This window comes from Nicotiana tomentosiformis, chromosome 2, assembly GCF_000390325.3.
Source record: "Nicotiana tomentosiformis chromosome 2, ASM39032v3, whole genome shotgun sequence".
Classification (NCBI taxonomy): Eukaryota; Viridiplantae; Streptophyta; class Magnoliopsida; order Solanales; family Solanaceae; genus Nicotiana; species Nicotiana tomentosiformis.
The window spans coordinates 35,050,511-35,066,357 of record NC_090813.1 but is presented as its reverse complement, the minus strand read 5'-3'; the positions used below and the strand labels follow the sequence as shown (position 1 = coordinate 35,066,357).

Genomic DNA, 15,847 nt, shown 5'->3' with positions numbered 1-15,847 from the left:
AAGCCCAAATATTTAGCTGTGTTGGAAAATGAAATACAGATCACGTACAGCTCCAGATAAGCACTTCTCCCAGTTGAATTTTCAACTAGTATTAATTATTCACTTGCATGATCTGCGTGATAATTATTCTACGAGTTTGGACTTGGATCACATGCTTTTTTGCTTTTTGTTTTGGAAAACCAAAGCCATGTTTTACTAACCAAAACAGGGAAGTTATAATTATCCACTTTCCATTTTGAAAGCAAAATAACCAAAAGAAAACAGTTTTTGGATAAGTTAAAATTCTATAGTAGCTCTAAATAACCTTTGAGTGACATAACACTAATAATACATATAAGTTAAAATCTCGTAATAAAATGATATAAGGCACTTAAAGTCAAGTTTTTTAATAATCTGAGTCTTCTTATATATATTAACATGCTTTATCATGTAGTCTTCCGCATAAGACGGATTACTCCTTGTCATACAAATTATTTTTCGTCCAAGTTGTAGAATTTTATATCTGTTGGTGTACGCCACTATATTTAAAAATATAATTACATTGGTAGTTGCCCCTTGAAGTTAGCATATACACATTTAGAAATTGGCATGACTTGTTTATAAATATGGACAGTCTGATATTCTAATTTTCTGCAGCAAACGAAAAAAGAAGATCAATTTTGAGAGAGTTGAGAGTTTAGAGAGATGTCAGCTAACTCCACCCCAGTTCCTCTTCTTACCCCCTACAAAATGGGGAGATTCGAGCGCTCTCATAGGTACTCTGTCTTAATTTTTATCTTTTTCCTTTTCATTTTGCATGTATATTAAGCTGTATATTGTTATGAGTTGCAGAGTAGTGATGCCACCAATGACAAGGAACAGATCATACAATAATACTCCACAGCCACATGCTATTGAATATTATGCTCAAAGAGCAACAAATGGAGGATTTCTCATTTCTGAATCAGCCAGTGCCTCTGATATCTCACAAGGGTAAACACTTTAATTTCCTGTGTCTTTTTCCCTTTATGCGCTCATGTCTAAATCTTTAACGTTTTTTTTTTTATTACAGATGTTGTTAGTGTTTGTTTTTATATAGGCAGCAACTTAGGGCTACAGAAACACTGAGCAGTAAGAAAAATTTGAACTCTTCAAAATATCAACTTTTTTTTTTTGGTAATTAAAAAAGTCCACTTGCAGTAATACAAAACTTTTAATCGTAGCCGGATATATTTATTATTTATTTTTTTTAGCCGTTATACATAGATTATATATTTATTGTACACATATTATACATATATTATACTGCTATTTTTGGGTTACGCAATTAGGTGGGTGGTTATTTGGGTTGATCCTTCTATATATCGAATGAATGGAGCATTTTAGTCCTTCGGTGATGGGTTCACCCAAAATTCAATATTTTCGATGTTGGGCATAATGTATATTTGAAAATCCACTAAAATTTCAATAAATATATTATATTTATACCCATAATTTTAAAGATACAATGAGTTCAATGCTAAAAACATTAAAGGTCAAATCCATCTTATTAATCCGACGCGCCTTGAGAGCACTCAATAAAATGTACTTTAGCCCCTCTTAATTGTTAAAGAACTGGAATTAAAGCTTGTCAATTGTTCCATCGGGTCAGACTACAATGTATTAGTCTGATTTAGTGGTATTTACATGAACTATTTGAAGGGGTCCAAATATGCCTGGAATTTGGACAGAAGAACAAACAGAGGCTTGGAAACCCATTGTTGACTCAGTTCATCAAAAAGGTGGTATCTTCTTTTGTCAAATCTGGCATCCTGGCCGCATTCCCCACTCAGGCCTCGACAATTTTCTATTATTTTGGCGTGCAGGTTGGTAAATTTATATACTACTATGATTTTTTTCTTAATTAGCTTCACACTGATATATAGTAATAATACATGTGTAATGTGTTTTATATATTATATCATAGTACCTGACGACAAAGAGTATATCATGCCGACACCTCAGCAACTGAGAGCTAATGAAATCCCTCACATTATCGAAGATTTTAGGATTGCAGCCCGCAATGCTATTAAAGCTGGTGAGTTATACATTAATTACTTTTTCAGTCTTGTTGTTTATGAGGGAAATATGCATTTAATGGTGGTGAAAACTTATACGTTCGACAAAAATTGATGAATAGTCACTTGTTGGTATTGCTTATTAAATTTAGGATTTGATGGAGTCGAGATCAACTCTTCAAACGGCTTCATTATCGACCAATTCTTGAATGACCAAGCCAACGACAGGACTGATGAATATGGTGGAAGTATAGAGAACCGTTGCCGTCTTGCTCTTGAAATTATTGAAGCTGTTGTGAAGGAAATTGGAGCTGATAAAGTTGGCATAAAACTCTCTCTCTTCTCAGAACTGCACGGGGAAAAAGACTCGAACCTTGAACCTCTGGCGACCTATTTGGCTAAGGAACTCACTAAGCTCGGGGTTCTATATCTTCACGCGGTTGAGCCAAGGGAAGCGCCACGTTGCCTCGAATCCATAAGAATGGCTTTTGAGGGGACTCTTATCTCTTCTGGTGGCTACGACAAAACCGAGGGAGATGAAGCTATTGCTGAAAACTATGCAGATTTGATCTCATTTGGACGTTTGTTCTTGGCCAACCCTGATTTACCTAAGCGTTTTGAGGTTAATGCACCACTAAACAAGCATGATAGGAGTACTTTCTATATGACAGATCCAGTTGTGGGTTACACTGATTACCCATCTCTACAAGTTGCTTGTTAAGTTATTATCTTTGTGGAAAAAAAGTGGAGTTTGCTTCTACCTGATAAAAGGGGGTATTGTTATCTAAATAAAGGCAAACTAACTATTGTGTGATGTGGTCAGTACGAAGTTGTGTTTACTTTCTAGTTTGTTAAAATAAGAGATGATGATTTTACTGCCTCCTCGGATGTGGGGTATATGTCAAATTACAATGTGACTTGTATGATGTTTCTAAAGATAATCAAAGTAATGTGTGGCGATGATCCTTTGTTTGCACTCCTATGTTTCACTATAACTATACGAAAGTAGTTAATACCCAACAAATTGTTATTACAGAAGTGTGAAATAAATAAAGAAAATGTGAAAATCTGCAAAGTAAAGATCCAACTTTTAATTAGCTTCATAAACAAAAATCACAATATATAGGGCCAAAAGTAAATAGAAATCACACCACCATCATACAAAAAGCAGAGAGGTCTGACGTTGAAATAGTGAAGAATAAGAAAATAGAATTTTTACCACATCAATAGAAACACACTGAAGAGTAAAAAAGAAAAAGAAGGTTGAGAAACTCACCGGAAGAGAATATCACAGAAGAGAGAATTATTTGCTATTCCAGGAGAGACCCCAATTGTTTAGCTTTGTGTTATTAGAAAAGATATAGCTAGCTTTGATCATATATTTTCAAATTTGTTTTAAAGAATCAGAGTGAACTTTGGTTTGGAGATGAAATCGGTTTGGACATCATTTTTCAAAACATATTTTATTTTTTTATTTTTTTTGAAAAAACATGAAACGTGACTTATGCCCATAAGTTTTAAAAACTATCAAAAATACACAACAATACCAAACAAACAAACTTGCTAATCATGTATATGCATAACCTTCATCGGTGCCATTCATTATTATTATTATTATCACACACCATAGTCATGAGCATAGATAAGTTTGGCACAAAATTATTATTTTTATAATGAACTACATAATATAGTATCCTAAAATCATAACTTGATATTTTAATATCAACTGCTAATAACAGAATCACTAGCTACAACAATTCGTCAAATTGCAATAATATTACAAGATCCATCAGTCCAAAAAAAAATTATAGTAACTAGCCAGTGGATTAGTTGGGTCGTAATAGATGATGCATTTTTTAAAAAAATATAAAGTTTTGGGTAATTTTTGAAATTATTAAAAAATCCAAAGGTAATATTTTGGGCCAAAAATATGTGTAGAGCTAGTTTTGGGCTTTGAAAATTTTATTTTCAATATCTGCCAAAATATGAATAAAATTTATAAACAAACAAGCTTTGCCAAAAACAATTTGAAAAAAGCTTAGCAAAATCTATAGCAAAACGGGCGCATAGTATGAAATAGGCTACACGTGGTTTGCTGCTAAAGAGAATTATAGCTTGTTCGGCTAAGCTTGTCCAAATCCAAAAGCACTTTTTTTTAACAAAAAAAATATTTTTTTTCAAAGTTGAAGTGTTTGGCCAAACTTTAAGAAGAAAAAAAGTATTTTTGAGCAGAAGCAGAAACATTTTTGGAGAAGCAGAAAAAAGTAGTTTCTCTCCAAAAAAGTACTGTTGAGAAAAATACACTTAGAAATAGTTTTTAAAAGCTTGACCAAACACTAATTTTTGCTCATAAGTGATTTTAAAATTAATTAACCAAACACAAACTGATTCTCATCAAAGTACTTTTGAGAAAAACGCTTTTGAGAAAAAGTACTTGTCAAAATAAGCTAATTTTTGCAGGTTGGCCAAACGGGCTATTAGATGCAAGTGTTTAATGGCCAATCCAATAGGCCCACAAAGGGCACGCAATCAGAAGCCACTAAATAAACATACAATGATATAAGAATTAACCTAAATGGCTGTTCATCTAACCGTTTAAACTAAAAATATTCGGTGGATGTATAATATATTCATAATTTATTATATGTGTATATTTGTGTATCATGAATGTATAATTTATGTATATGACTAGAAAAAGTAAACAATGAATATGACCGACTATTTGTGTAAAGATCCCTTAATTTTACATCAGTTTTTTGTACATAAGCGTATTGTAACGCGGGGAACACTTTTTGTAATTGAGACTACTATACGTACAATGGTTCAATGTTGTGTTCGTAGAGCTTGACCATTTATATAAATTAGTAATATGCATTAAAAATTATTAGAATTACATATTCTTGGTAAGTTCAATTTTATTATAAGAATATACAATTTTTATGAAATTTTGAATCTGTCCTTAATGTCAATAGTATCTCGTTCAACCCTGGTTAACATGCTAGCACAAATATGAAATTATTTAATTATAAGCAATGAAGGTGCAAATAAAACTAAGAAATCTTCGATAAAATTGTGCCCGCACTACTGCCAAAAGAAAGGGAGAACCTTTAGGCACAGTGAATTCTAAATGCCCTTACATTTTTCGAAATCTCTCCGCAAAAAATTGCCCACCTCAAAATACTTTTTTTCAAACAAGAAAAACAGAGAATTTGAACGTTGTTTTTTCATTATAACAACCCTTAATTATCTCTGAGCCTTTCTCTAACCTTGTGTTTCTCTTACATACAAAATACATTCTCTCTCTTTTTCTTTTATGCATTCAGTATTCGAAATTCACTTTCTCTGAGTCGTGACATTCGAAACACACACACATATTAAGTTTTAATTTCATTTTGCCATAAGGTAATATACTTGTGAGATTAAATTTTAAAATAAAAATTACATGAGGACACTTTGTCCCAATGTTGACAGAGAAGATGGGCTGGAAACAGTACTTGAGGTGCCAATTCCAGATGAAATGTTTAAAAGCATGGGTAGTAATGCTGCACTTAGATGGCATAATATGGCAACCTGGATGAAAGCTCAAACATCTGATAAATGGTCTTCCCCTATTGTTGCTGCTCGTTATAATGAACTTAGTTTCCTCCTTTACATGGTTGGATCTCCTCTTATCCCTTTCCAAATTCAATTGGGCCAATCCGTTAATCGTCCCGTCAAGCATTCTTCCATTGTAAGACAGGAATTCTTCAAGCTTTAATGTTTTCACTTAATTATACCTGCGCATTTTGATTCATTGAGTTGTAAGTAGATAACATATGCATTCTCAATTTAACAAGGCAAACGGATCGTAATTCAGGCCTAATGATTTCAGGATTCTAGTCTTTTAAGTTACTGAGTTCTAAAATAATAATTTATCATTTTTAATGAATTTCTTAGGTATATACATAGTTTGGACCAAAGTAATTGGGTTCGGCCTAACCCGTAACCAGCACACTAGCTTCGCCCCTAGATCCTATGTTCAATGTGTTCAATTGCCGGTATTTTCTGACACGAAACATAGATATATACGTAAAGACCATTAAGATTTCAGCAAATATTAAATTTTGAACTCATCATTTCAGAAGTACAACATGTTCAGTGCTAAAAATTATAACGGTTGAACATATAAAGTGCAAATAATAGATCTTTCGTTCAGCCTGAAATAGAGATTGTCAATTTTAAGATAAATTTGGACCTAGAAAACATGCATGACAGCCAGCTCCAAATCTAGAGTGACAAAAAAGGACCACATTTACCATTCTACCAGATCAATAAGTACTCTGAGTTATACTTGAACGCACAAAAAATTAGACCACATTTTACCATTATAACCAAAATTATTAGTAATCTGAATTATTCTTGGTTTTTTCTTTGAAATCTTATTTGGAATGGACATATATGCAGGAAGCTTCAACAGCTAAATATATATTGCAACAATACATAGCAGCAACAGGGGGGCAACCAGCACTAAATGCAGTGAACAGCATGTGTGTAATTGGGCATATTAAAATTACTGCATCTGATTTCCATCAAGGTGATCAAAGTGTGAAGGTGAGAAAGAGTGACGAAAACGGAGGCTTTGTGCTTTGGCAAAAAAACCCTGACCTTTGGTGTTTAGAATTACTTATCTCAGGATGCAAAGTAATTTCTGGTAGTAATGGCAAAATCTCATGGAGACAATCATCTAATCAACAAAGGCCTATCTCTAAGGGTCCGCCCAGACCTCTCCGCCGTTTTCTGCAGGTCTGTCAGTGTATATAACTTAACTTAACTTAAATCTGTTGATTAATTATATGGCAACCTAGTAATAGAGCTAAGGGCTAAATGATTTGCCATTGTTGTAGGGACTAGATCCTCGGTCTATAGCAAACTTGTTCGCGAATGCAGTATGCATAGGAGAGAAGATAATAAATGATGAGGATTGTTTCATTCTCAAACTTGATACAAACCAATCAGCTTTAGAGGCACAAAGTGGTCCAAATTATGAAATACTTCATCATACAATATGGGGATATTTTAGCCAAAGATCAGGCCTAATGGTCAAGTTTGAGGATTCCAGGTTGCTAACAGTTAAGACCAGCAGAGACGACGAAGGTGTATTCTGGGAGACAAGCACAGAATCTGTTATGGAAGATTATAAATATGTTGACGGAGTTAATGTTGCACACAGTGGTAAAACTTTTGTCACAGTTTTCAGATATGGAGAGCACTCTGCAAACCACAAGAGGCAGCTGGAGGAGAGATGGAAAATTGAAGAAGTAGATTTTAATGTTGGACGTTTGACAGCTGATTTCTTCATGCCACCTTCTGATTTCAGCAAAGAACGGTCTGGGGTTTAGAGAAGAGAGTTGAAAGTTATATTCTTGAATCAATTAAGACAATTTTGCAGTATATAAACAAACAGAAAGCTTTTTCTCCTGTCAAGAAAGTCTAGCACTACTAAATTGAGCAGTATAGATAGAGAAATTTGTCAAGTTTTTTTATTTATAATTAGAGGATTACTTGTGTAGAATGTCAGTGATATCAAGCTTGCCAATTTACTAACTCTATCAAATTCCTCAACCATATGACAACTGTTTTCCTCTACATGTAGTCACCTTAAGTTTCTTACATACAGAAAATTAAAACTGAAAGTATCTGCTACCACTTGTTGAACACTACCTCATCTACGATAAGAGGCAGGCAAATATAGGACGAGTTGTGTGGGTTTAATTGAGTACATTATTTTCTACTCGAACTATGTTTACATATACAAAAGGTATTTTAAGTGTATATATCATAAGATCATTCATTTTGATTCGCTTCTGTCTATGAATCTATAGTCAATATCCCACCCAGGCAGTTGAAGGTCACAGTTACTATTCAAAAAAAAAAAAAAAAAAAAAACCTTCAGGCTCATGATATTATTCCGTACAAAGATATAACCCTTTCTTCAATCCTAACCCCAAAATATGTCAATGAGTTTTGGTCAGAACTAACATCTAATCAAAACACAGTAGGATCATCTTGTATAATAAGATGCAGTTTCAAATGCAAATGCTTCAATCTGCAGCTGTCAGCGACAACATATATAGTCGTCCCCATCCATCTCAAAAAGAGTATTAAAGGTTAACGTTTATCCTACACTGGAAACTAGGAAAAGGAAGATGAAGGAAAAGTAGGAGGAGAAAAAAGAAAAGGAAGAGAAAATGGACAAAAGGTTTTTCTTTGTGGATAAACTATAGATTAATTACAGGGATTAATTTGATATGAATGAAATTTTGGACTCCGATTATAATGATACTTGCTCATCATCTTTAAAAGCTCTTCAAATATATCAATTTGTGATAAGTCAGACTTTACACTTGATTTATTGTTATTCTCAATTTTTGATAGGTAAAAAGAGTTTGTTAAATCATACCCAAGGACATCAACGATTTCTACAGTTGAACGAGCAGATATACATTAATTACACCCTGCCTATTTCAAACACTACTACTTTCTAAAACAGTATAGTAAATAACACAGCGCCATCCTTTATAAGAGGAGTTGAACTACTAATACTGCTAGCCAATGCACAGACCGGTGGTCATGGCCTGATTGGTGTCTACCCATAAATACCCTAAGGCAAAAATTATATGTTTAACCACAACAAACCAAAATGAAATTCCTGTTCCCTTGCGATTTCACATCATCAGTAAAAACAAGCGAAAAATCAATCTATGGAAAATGTCTTCCAGTGCAAAACTGTAGCAACAACACCAGATTTTTCTTTTCGCATGAATTAATCCAATCATGATACTGTTTGAGTTTTTCACCAATATGTGCTTTCATTAGGAAGACAGGAAAATAAAGGAGAAAAAAATTACAAGTATCAAAACCTAAATAGATACATCGTTTTGTCCTTACAGCAAAAATGCAATGCATGTCAGTGTAATCTTTTCCCAAATGCTCCCTTCGTCAATCCCAGACAGCAGATGGCATAAATCACAATTTATCGTGTGTGAAAAAGCGGCAACCACGCAAATGGGGGGTTCTTGATTTCTCCAAGTCATAACTTTCTCCCTGTTGCAGTTGTTTGTTCGCTCTTCGTTTGCCTTAGACTTAATTCTCGTATTCCCTGAAATAGTTTAAAATGAGATCAAACATAAGTCAATTACAATCGCTGCACATGTTAAAGGAGCAATCACAACATAACAAGAATCTGGGAGAAGCAGGAGTTCAGGATCGGAGAGAGAAGAAAGACAACTTAGAAAGACCACCTTATATATATCTGTACTTTTGTTTCTTGGTTTCTCTCTCTAAAATTTAAACAAAAGACAACCCGAAATAGTGGCAGAATTCAGTGAACAGATTCATCTGCCACCTTCAGCTTCCAAGAAGTTGCTCTCCCACAAACTTCTTTTTAATGGAATTCTATATTAATGAGGAAGACCTTACTGTTTTGATTCAATTACAACGAATCCAGTGCTACCTAAGGTTGTTGCATCTGCCCATGCGTTGTGCAAATGTGTGCATGTTCATTTTTGAGACAGATAAAAATAGAGATCCAGCCATAAAGAAATGAAGAACCTTATTTCTCAAGCCAATGTTATTGGCCTTCTGAGAGGGAAAAACACAACATCTTACTATCCATCACCTGTCAAGCTTTGGGTGCATTACTTTCAGGCATTTATGCTTCATACCAGCTGATTTGACAAAATAAGTTGCAGAAAGATATACCGATCGTATCACTGTGTAGTTAAATAAGAAGTAGCTGTACATTTCATGCACGCAGCCCTATAGGAGGCAAAGAGAACTTTATTCAACTATTTATTTATTTATTTTTGATAAGGAGAACTTTCAACTTTTATAAGGAGCAATGAGAAAATTCACAGGCTTGACGGGAGAAAAAGAAGAAATAACACAAGAATGGGCGAACCAAAGTCGAACAGAGAACTGTGCTATTATCCAGTCCAATCAGCTCGAAAACTTCCTCTCAGTATCAATGACCCTGGAAACTCCATGTCTCCATCTTACACGCCAGTAGACAGCACTAGCAACCAACACCACTGTCACATGCTCCAGGCCCCTTTGGTTACGTGTATCATGAGGAACAGGAGGGAATTAACTGGGAAAGGTAAGAAGTTTGTAAAAGGATCTTTTAGAAAACAAGAAAGCCTCCATCGTCTCCTAGACATCACATAAATTTTAAGGAAAACAAAAGGCAACAAAGAGATAGGGAAAGAGAAATGGAGAGAAGAGGCAGAAGAGGACAAGTTAGCATCTTGTCTTTCTTCATGATCACCGCATGTCTAGGGCCTTCATTTCCTGCCTAACTCCTGTATCCCCCAGCAGGAATGTGAATTTGTGGAACTAGCAATCCAAAGAGTTGATGCTTGAGTAGAGCTGGCAATAGGAGCTGGAAGCAGTTGACCTGGTTGATAACTCCATATTGGGTGCATGTACTGATCAATATTTAGATAGTTGCAACGTGGCATTGACTATTCAAGTTAATGGGGTTTATTGCTATCAACATTGCCTGCTTATTTGCTTTCTGATAAAGTGCATGATGAAAATTTGGTGAAGATGGAGGACAATCTCTTTGAGTAGTTTTGGTGAGAATGGAGGTCGCAAGTGATGCCTCAAAAAGCAAGGAGTTTCAGCAGTATCGTATTTATCAAATTTGTTACAGATATTCATGTTTATTTACCCACCAAGTATGTTCAAATGGTATTATTATGACCATAGCTATCCAAACGCAGTTAAAATTTTACAGCAGAAAAGTTAATAGACATCTCTTTGAATTAAACTACATGCACTACTTCCAGAGCCTTGAGATACACAACTGAAAAGCACAAATAATGATGATACAAACTTTTATCACTTCTGTCTAGCAGAGCTATCAGAAAGCATTGCATTGCTCCATTTTGGAACTAGCTTGTAAGCTGGAACATTGAGTTTACTAGAGGGAAAAGTAAGACCTTGAAGAAATCTGAACTGCTCCTTCGCACATCATACTGTTGCGTTACAGAAAAGAAAAATTGAAGCACACAAAACATCCCGCTAAGAACTCTTTCCAAAAGGAAAACCCATATTTCTATCTGAAAATACTCAAAGTCCATCATTTCCTAAAGATGTAATTAAATTAACACAAAGATCAAGTTCTACACTAGGAAAAACTTAAAAGTGAGAAGGCACAACAGTGTACAAATGGAACAAACCAGTTTCTAACTTGGTCGTAATTAAATTACTTCCGTAATTTGATAGTGGAACCTCGTGTTTACATTGCAACCCATTATAACTGTAAACTCTCTATTGCATCAGCACAAAAATTTAACTGAAGTGACCTGAAAAGCTGCTTGTATCTTGTGTGTACTTTTGGCTGAAACTCCTCCGTGTCCTCACATTATAGTTCCGGAAAGAAAAATCCAATTGAAAAGAGGAACCAAATTAGTTTCTAAAGTAAGATTCTCTCTTTTTTTGCATCCAAGGATGTGGCCTAGAGGTCAATGAAGCGGGAGTAGAACCATGAGGCACGAGGTCTCCAGGTCAACAACCCAGTGGAGGCAAAAAAAAATACTAGGTGATTTATTCTTATCGCCTAAACCTTGGTACGAGTTACCCGGTACCTGTGTTGGGTGGGAGGCTGGTGGGAGGTAGCAGGTGAGCGTAAGCTGGCCCGACACCACAGATAAAAGAATTTCTCAACCAAAATTCTTAACTTATCTAGTTATCTAATAAAACACCCCCAAATCGCCAACCTAAAATGTCAAAAGTTAAATCACGAGTTCATAGCCAAGGCTGACCACGGGGAAGAATTGGATCAAAGAGAAAGGGACAGATAGAGAGAGCTAACCGATGAATGGAGAGGTGGCGATTCAATAGGAATGTAGCGTACAGACATCTTAGCGATCTCAGAAATGGCATCTTCGGAAACTCCAGGAACGTCACTTGTTAACTCCTCATATGCCGCCTCAAATGCTTCCTGCCAAAACTTTGGCATTTTGATCCCACGGCTGTTTGTATATACATCCCACATATGCTTCACTAACTTCTCCCTTTCTTCCATTTCCTGCCCAAAAATACATATAATTTCCGTCAAAACGAAAATAGGAGAATTTGTAAACAATGAGGGAAAAAAGTAAAGGGGAAATATGTACGGACGAGAACGTCGAGATCTTCGGGGAGAGGAATGTCGATATTATCGGAGATGGCGTTGAGGTTGCCGGCGGACCAACGGAGAGTAACAGTTCCGGTGAGCATAGACCAAAAAGCTAGCAATAAAATAGCGGCAAAAGCCCAAAACTTGTAACGACCTCTGCCGAAAATGGCGGGATAGGAGGAGGAAGTTTCCTTCTTGGAAGTTGTGTACGATGATGATGAAGGTGCCGTCGGCGTTGATATGGGAAGGGCATCGTCATCCTTCATTTCAATTTTCAACTGCGCAACGAATGTGGTTTTTTGTATTTTCTGTTACCCTTCCTTTTATTTATACGTTTGGCTTATTTGAATTTGTTTTTTACTTTTTGCATTTTCAGAGTTCAATCTGAACAATGTCGAGTCGATGGGATAAAATGGATTCTCTGTTATCTTAGTGTGCAGCGATTATCTATTGTGAGGGCCACCACTTCTTTTGTTGTAATTTGGCCGATATTGCAAAAATCTTCTTTTTAAATACAATTTTGTTATAAAAATATTATATTGTAGTTGTTCATTTATTACTCCGATATAGATAATCTTCCTGAAAAAGATTATCCGTTTAGTACTTTATTGAAATTTATTTACAAGCAGTTAATTCATGCAGGTTGCAAGCAACTCAATAAAATAACTTGCAGCAGCTTCTTATTAAACAGGCAGATTGCGAGGAGCTCATGTGTGATGACCCAAAATGTCATCTTTAAATTTAAAAATTAATTCTGTGTTCTAAGACCTCGAAAAGCACTATTTATCCTTCCTCGACTTGCGTGCACAGTCCATAAAATTTTCCGGAAAGTTTTCAGGTGAAAAATGGATTAAAATGTGAATTAGAGCTTTAAAACTCAACTGAGTTGACTTTGGTCAACATTTTGAGCAAACGGATTCGGATCAGTGTTTTGATAATTTTGGTAGGTCCGTATCGTGATTTGGGACTTAGGCGTATGCCCGGAATCAAATTCCGAGGTCCCTAGCCCGAGATATGGAATTTTGATGAAAAATTAAAAGTTTAAGTTCAAATAGTGACCGGATGTCAAATTATGTACAAACGACCCCGGAATAGAATTTTGAAGATTACAACAGCTCCGTATGGTGATTTTGGACTTAGGAGCGTGATCGGAATTTTATTTGAAAGTCCGTAGGATTCTACTTGAAATGCCGAAAGTTGAATTTTTGGGAAGTTTGACCGAGAGGTTGACTTTTTGATATCGAGTTCGAAATCCGATTCTGAAAATTTTCATAGCTCAGTTATGTCATTTATGACTTGTGTGCAAAATTTGAAGTCATTCCGAATTGATTTGATGTGTTTCGACACAAGATATAGAATTTGAAAGTTCAAAGTTCATTGATTTTGATTTGAGGTGTGATTCGTCGTTTTGATGTTGTTTGATGTAGTTTGAAGCCTCGACTAAGTTCGTATGGTATTTTGGGACATGTTGGAATAATTGGTTAAGGTCCCGAGGGTCTCGGGTGGATTTCGGAAGGTAAACGGAATGGATTTCGGACAAAGTGCTGGAAATTTCTGTTTGCAGCAGAAATTTCTGTTGCAGAAATTCCGTGCGTGGAGCCAAGTTTGGAAGCTTATATCTCGCAATGCATAAGGAATCAGAAAATGTGCAAAACATGAAAGTTGTAGTCGTTGGATTATAGGTTCCAGAAAGTTAAACTATGCATTATTTGGACATTTGTACAGAAAGTTATGATGGATTGAATGAAGGCTGGTAGAGCAGTTTCGCCAGAAATTTCGCCAGAAATTCTGATGCATGCAGCCGACTTTGGGAGCTAATATCTCACAATGTATAAGTAATCAGAATAATTGCAAAACATGTAGTCGGTGGATTCTAGTTTCCAGAAAGGTAAACCATTTATCATTTGGACATTTGTACATAAAGTTATGATCAACTGAAGTAAGACTGGTAGAGCTGTTTCTGGTGGACTTTTAGTGACGAAAAATGGACTTTTAGTGACGGATTGGCAGAAACTTAAGGACCAAAAATGGTCATTTCATTCATTTCGTTTTGGATTTTTGGAGCACGATTCTTGGGCGATTTTGGGCGATTTTCACGGGAAAACATTGGGGTAAGTGTTCCTTATCCTATATTGATTATATTTCATGATTCCATACTCATTTACATCATGAATCCGTGAATTTATGGATGAAAAATCAAGATTTTTGCAAAATCTTCCAAAAATAAAAATTTAAGATTTGGAGGTCGAGTTATTATCGGATTTTGGTAAAATTGGTATGGGTGGACTCGTAATTGAATGGGTTGTCGGATTTTATAAGTTTCGCCGGATTCCGAGATGTGGGCCCCACGGGCAAATTTTGAGCTAATTTCGGATTTTAATAAAAATGTAATATTTTCTTATAAAAGTGATTACTATAATTTTTGTTGATTGTATCGAATTAATTATGACTAGATACGAGTCGATTGGAGTCGAAAATTCGAGAAAAAAGCATAATACTTGGTTAAATTGGAGCAAGTCGAGGTAAGTGACTTGTCTAACCTTGTGTGGGGGAAATTTTCCAAGAATTGGTATTGATGTGATTATTGAAATGTGTTGAAAGTCGTGTGCATGAGGTGACGAGTGTGTACACGGGTTAATTTGCGAAAGATTATATTTTTAAATTGTGTAGATCACTGTTGCGCATTTATTAAATTATTTTATTTTGTTATATTCTTCATCATTGATGTGAGATATATACTTTAAATTTGTTTGATCTTTTCTTACTAATTGTTTTACCTATTTAGTTGAAACTTGGTTTCTTTTATTCTGTGCATTATTTGATGGTTGATTTTCTTTAAATTAAATATTATTAATATGAAGTATTTGACATTTTTAAACTTGATATTGAAGCAACGTAGTAAAGATTTTGAAATATTATTTTCCTAAATTATTTACTCCTGAATATTTTTATACTCATTGTGAGGGAGCCGTGAGCTCTTTATTATGGAAGAATATTATTGATGAATTATTTTGGCATGAACCGTGAGCTCTTTATTGTGGCAAACTATTATTGATGATTTATTTTGGCGTGAGCCGTGAGCTCTTTATTGTGAAAAAATATTGTTGTTGAATTATTTTGGCAAGTTAAATTATTTGAGCACTTGAGGTGCAAATTGTGATATATTGTGATATTGATACGCATGCGGTGGTATAAGATCTGGGTGTTGAAACGCATGCGGTGAGATAAGGGTGGCTTGATACGCGTGGCTAGTAGGGGAACTACTAGAAGTCATGCGGTGTGATAAGGGCGGCTAAAACGCGGGATGCTATTTCGGGGAAAATATTTTCTTTAAATAAATTGTGAAGGCTCCCGCGGTGATATAAGGAAATAAGATATTGTGAATTTATTTATGATTTGGGACTACGAGGCGGTACCTCGGGAGTGCCCTTGTTGATATTGATTTATGGCCGTAGTTGCCTTTGATTATTATTGTGATTTTCATAAAGTTGAAGGAAATTCTATTTTGATTTCCACGAGATATTATTTGCAATTATTTGGTGTCATTAAATGTGACATACTATTTGATTCATTTTCGATGTCATTTTATTTTACTACATTGATAAATATTTTACCATGACATTATTATATTCCAGTAGGGCCTCACCTG

The 15,847-nt window shown here is 35.1% G+C and overlaps 3 protein-coding genes across 3 annotated transcripts; 2 read left to right on the top strand and 1 right to left on the bottom strand.

Moving 5' to 3' along the window:
• The first annotated feature begins 603 nt into the window (after window positions 1-603).
• On the top strand, window positions 604-3,012 carry LOC104116486 (12-oxophytodienoate reductase-like protein). The gene is made up of 5 exons (XM_009627350.4): window positions 604-755; window positions 832-972; window positions 1,681-1,844; window positions 1,946-2,056; window positions 2,189-3,012. The coding sequence occupies exons 1-5, from the start codon at window positions 685-687 to the stop codon at window positions 2,755-2,757; spliced, it is 1,056 nt and encodes a 351-aa protein (XP_009625645.1). The 5' UTR covers window positions 604-684; the 3' UTR covers window positions 2,758-3,012.
• Window positions 3,013-5,303: 2,291 nt separating this feature from the next.
• LOC104116485 (uncharacterized) lies at window positions 5,304-7,661 on the top strand. Its single transcript, XM_009627349.4, has 3 exons — window positions 5,304-5,766; window positions 6,480-6,818; window positions 6,920-7,661. Exons 1-3 carry the CDS (start codon window positions 5,479-5,481, stop codon window positions 7,412-7,414), a joined length of 1,122 nt encoding a protein of 373 aa, XP_009625644.1. The 5' UTR covers window positions 5,304-5,478; the 3' UTR covers window positions 7,415-7,661.
• A 1,141-nt stretch (window positions 7,662-8,802) lies between these two features.
• LOC104116484 (uncharacterized) lies at window positions 8,803-12,636 on the bottom strand. The gene is made up of 3 exons (XM_009627348.3): window positions 12,201-12,636; window positions 11,893-12,108; window positions 8,803-9,174 (listed from the first exon to the last, which is right to left on the bottom strand). Exons 1-3 carry the CDS (start codon window positions 12,462-12,464, stop codon window positions 9,106-9,108), a joined length of 549 nt encoding a protein of 182 aa, XP_009625643.1. The 5' UTR covers window positions 12,465-12,636; the 3' UTR covers window positions 8,803-9,105.
• Window positions 12,637-15,847: the final 3,211 nt, after the last annotated feature.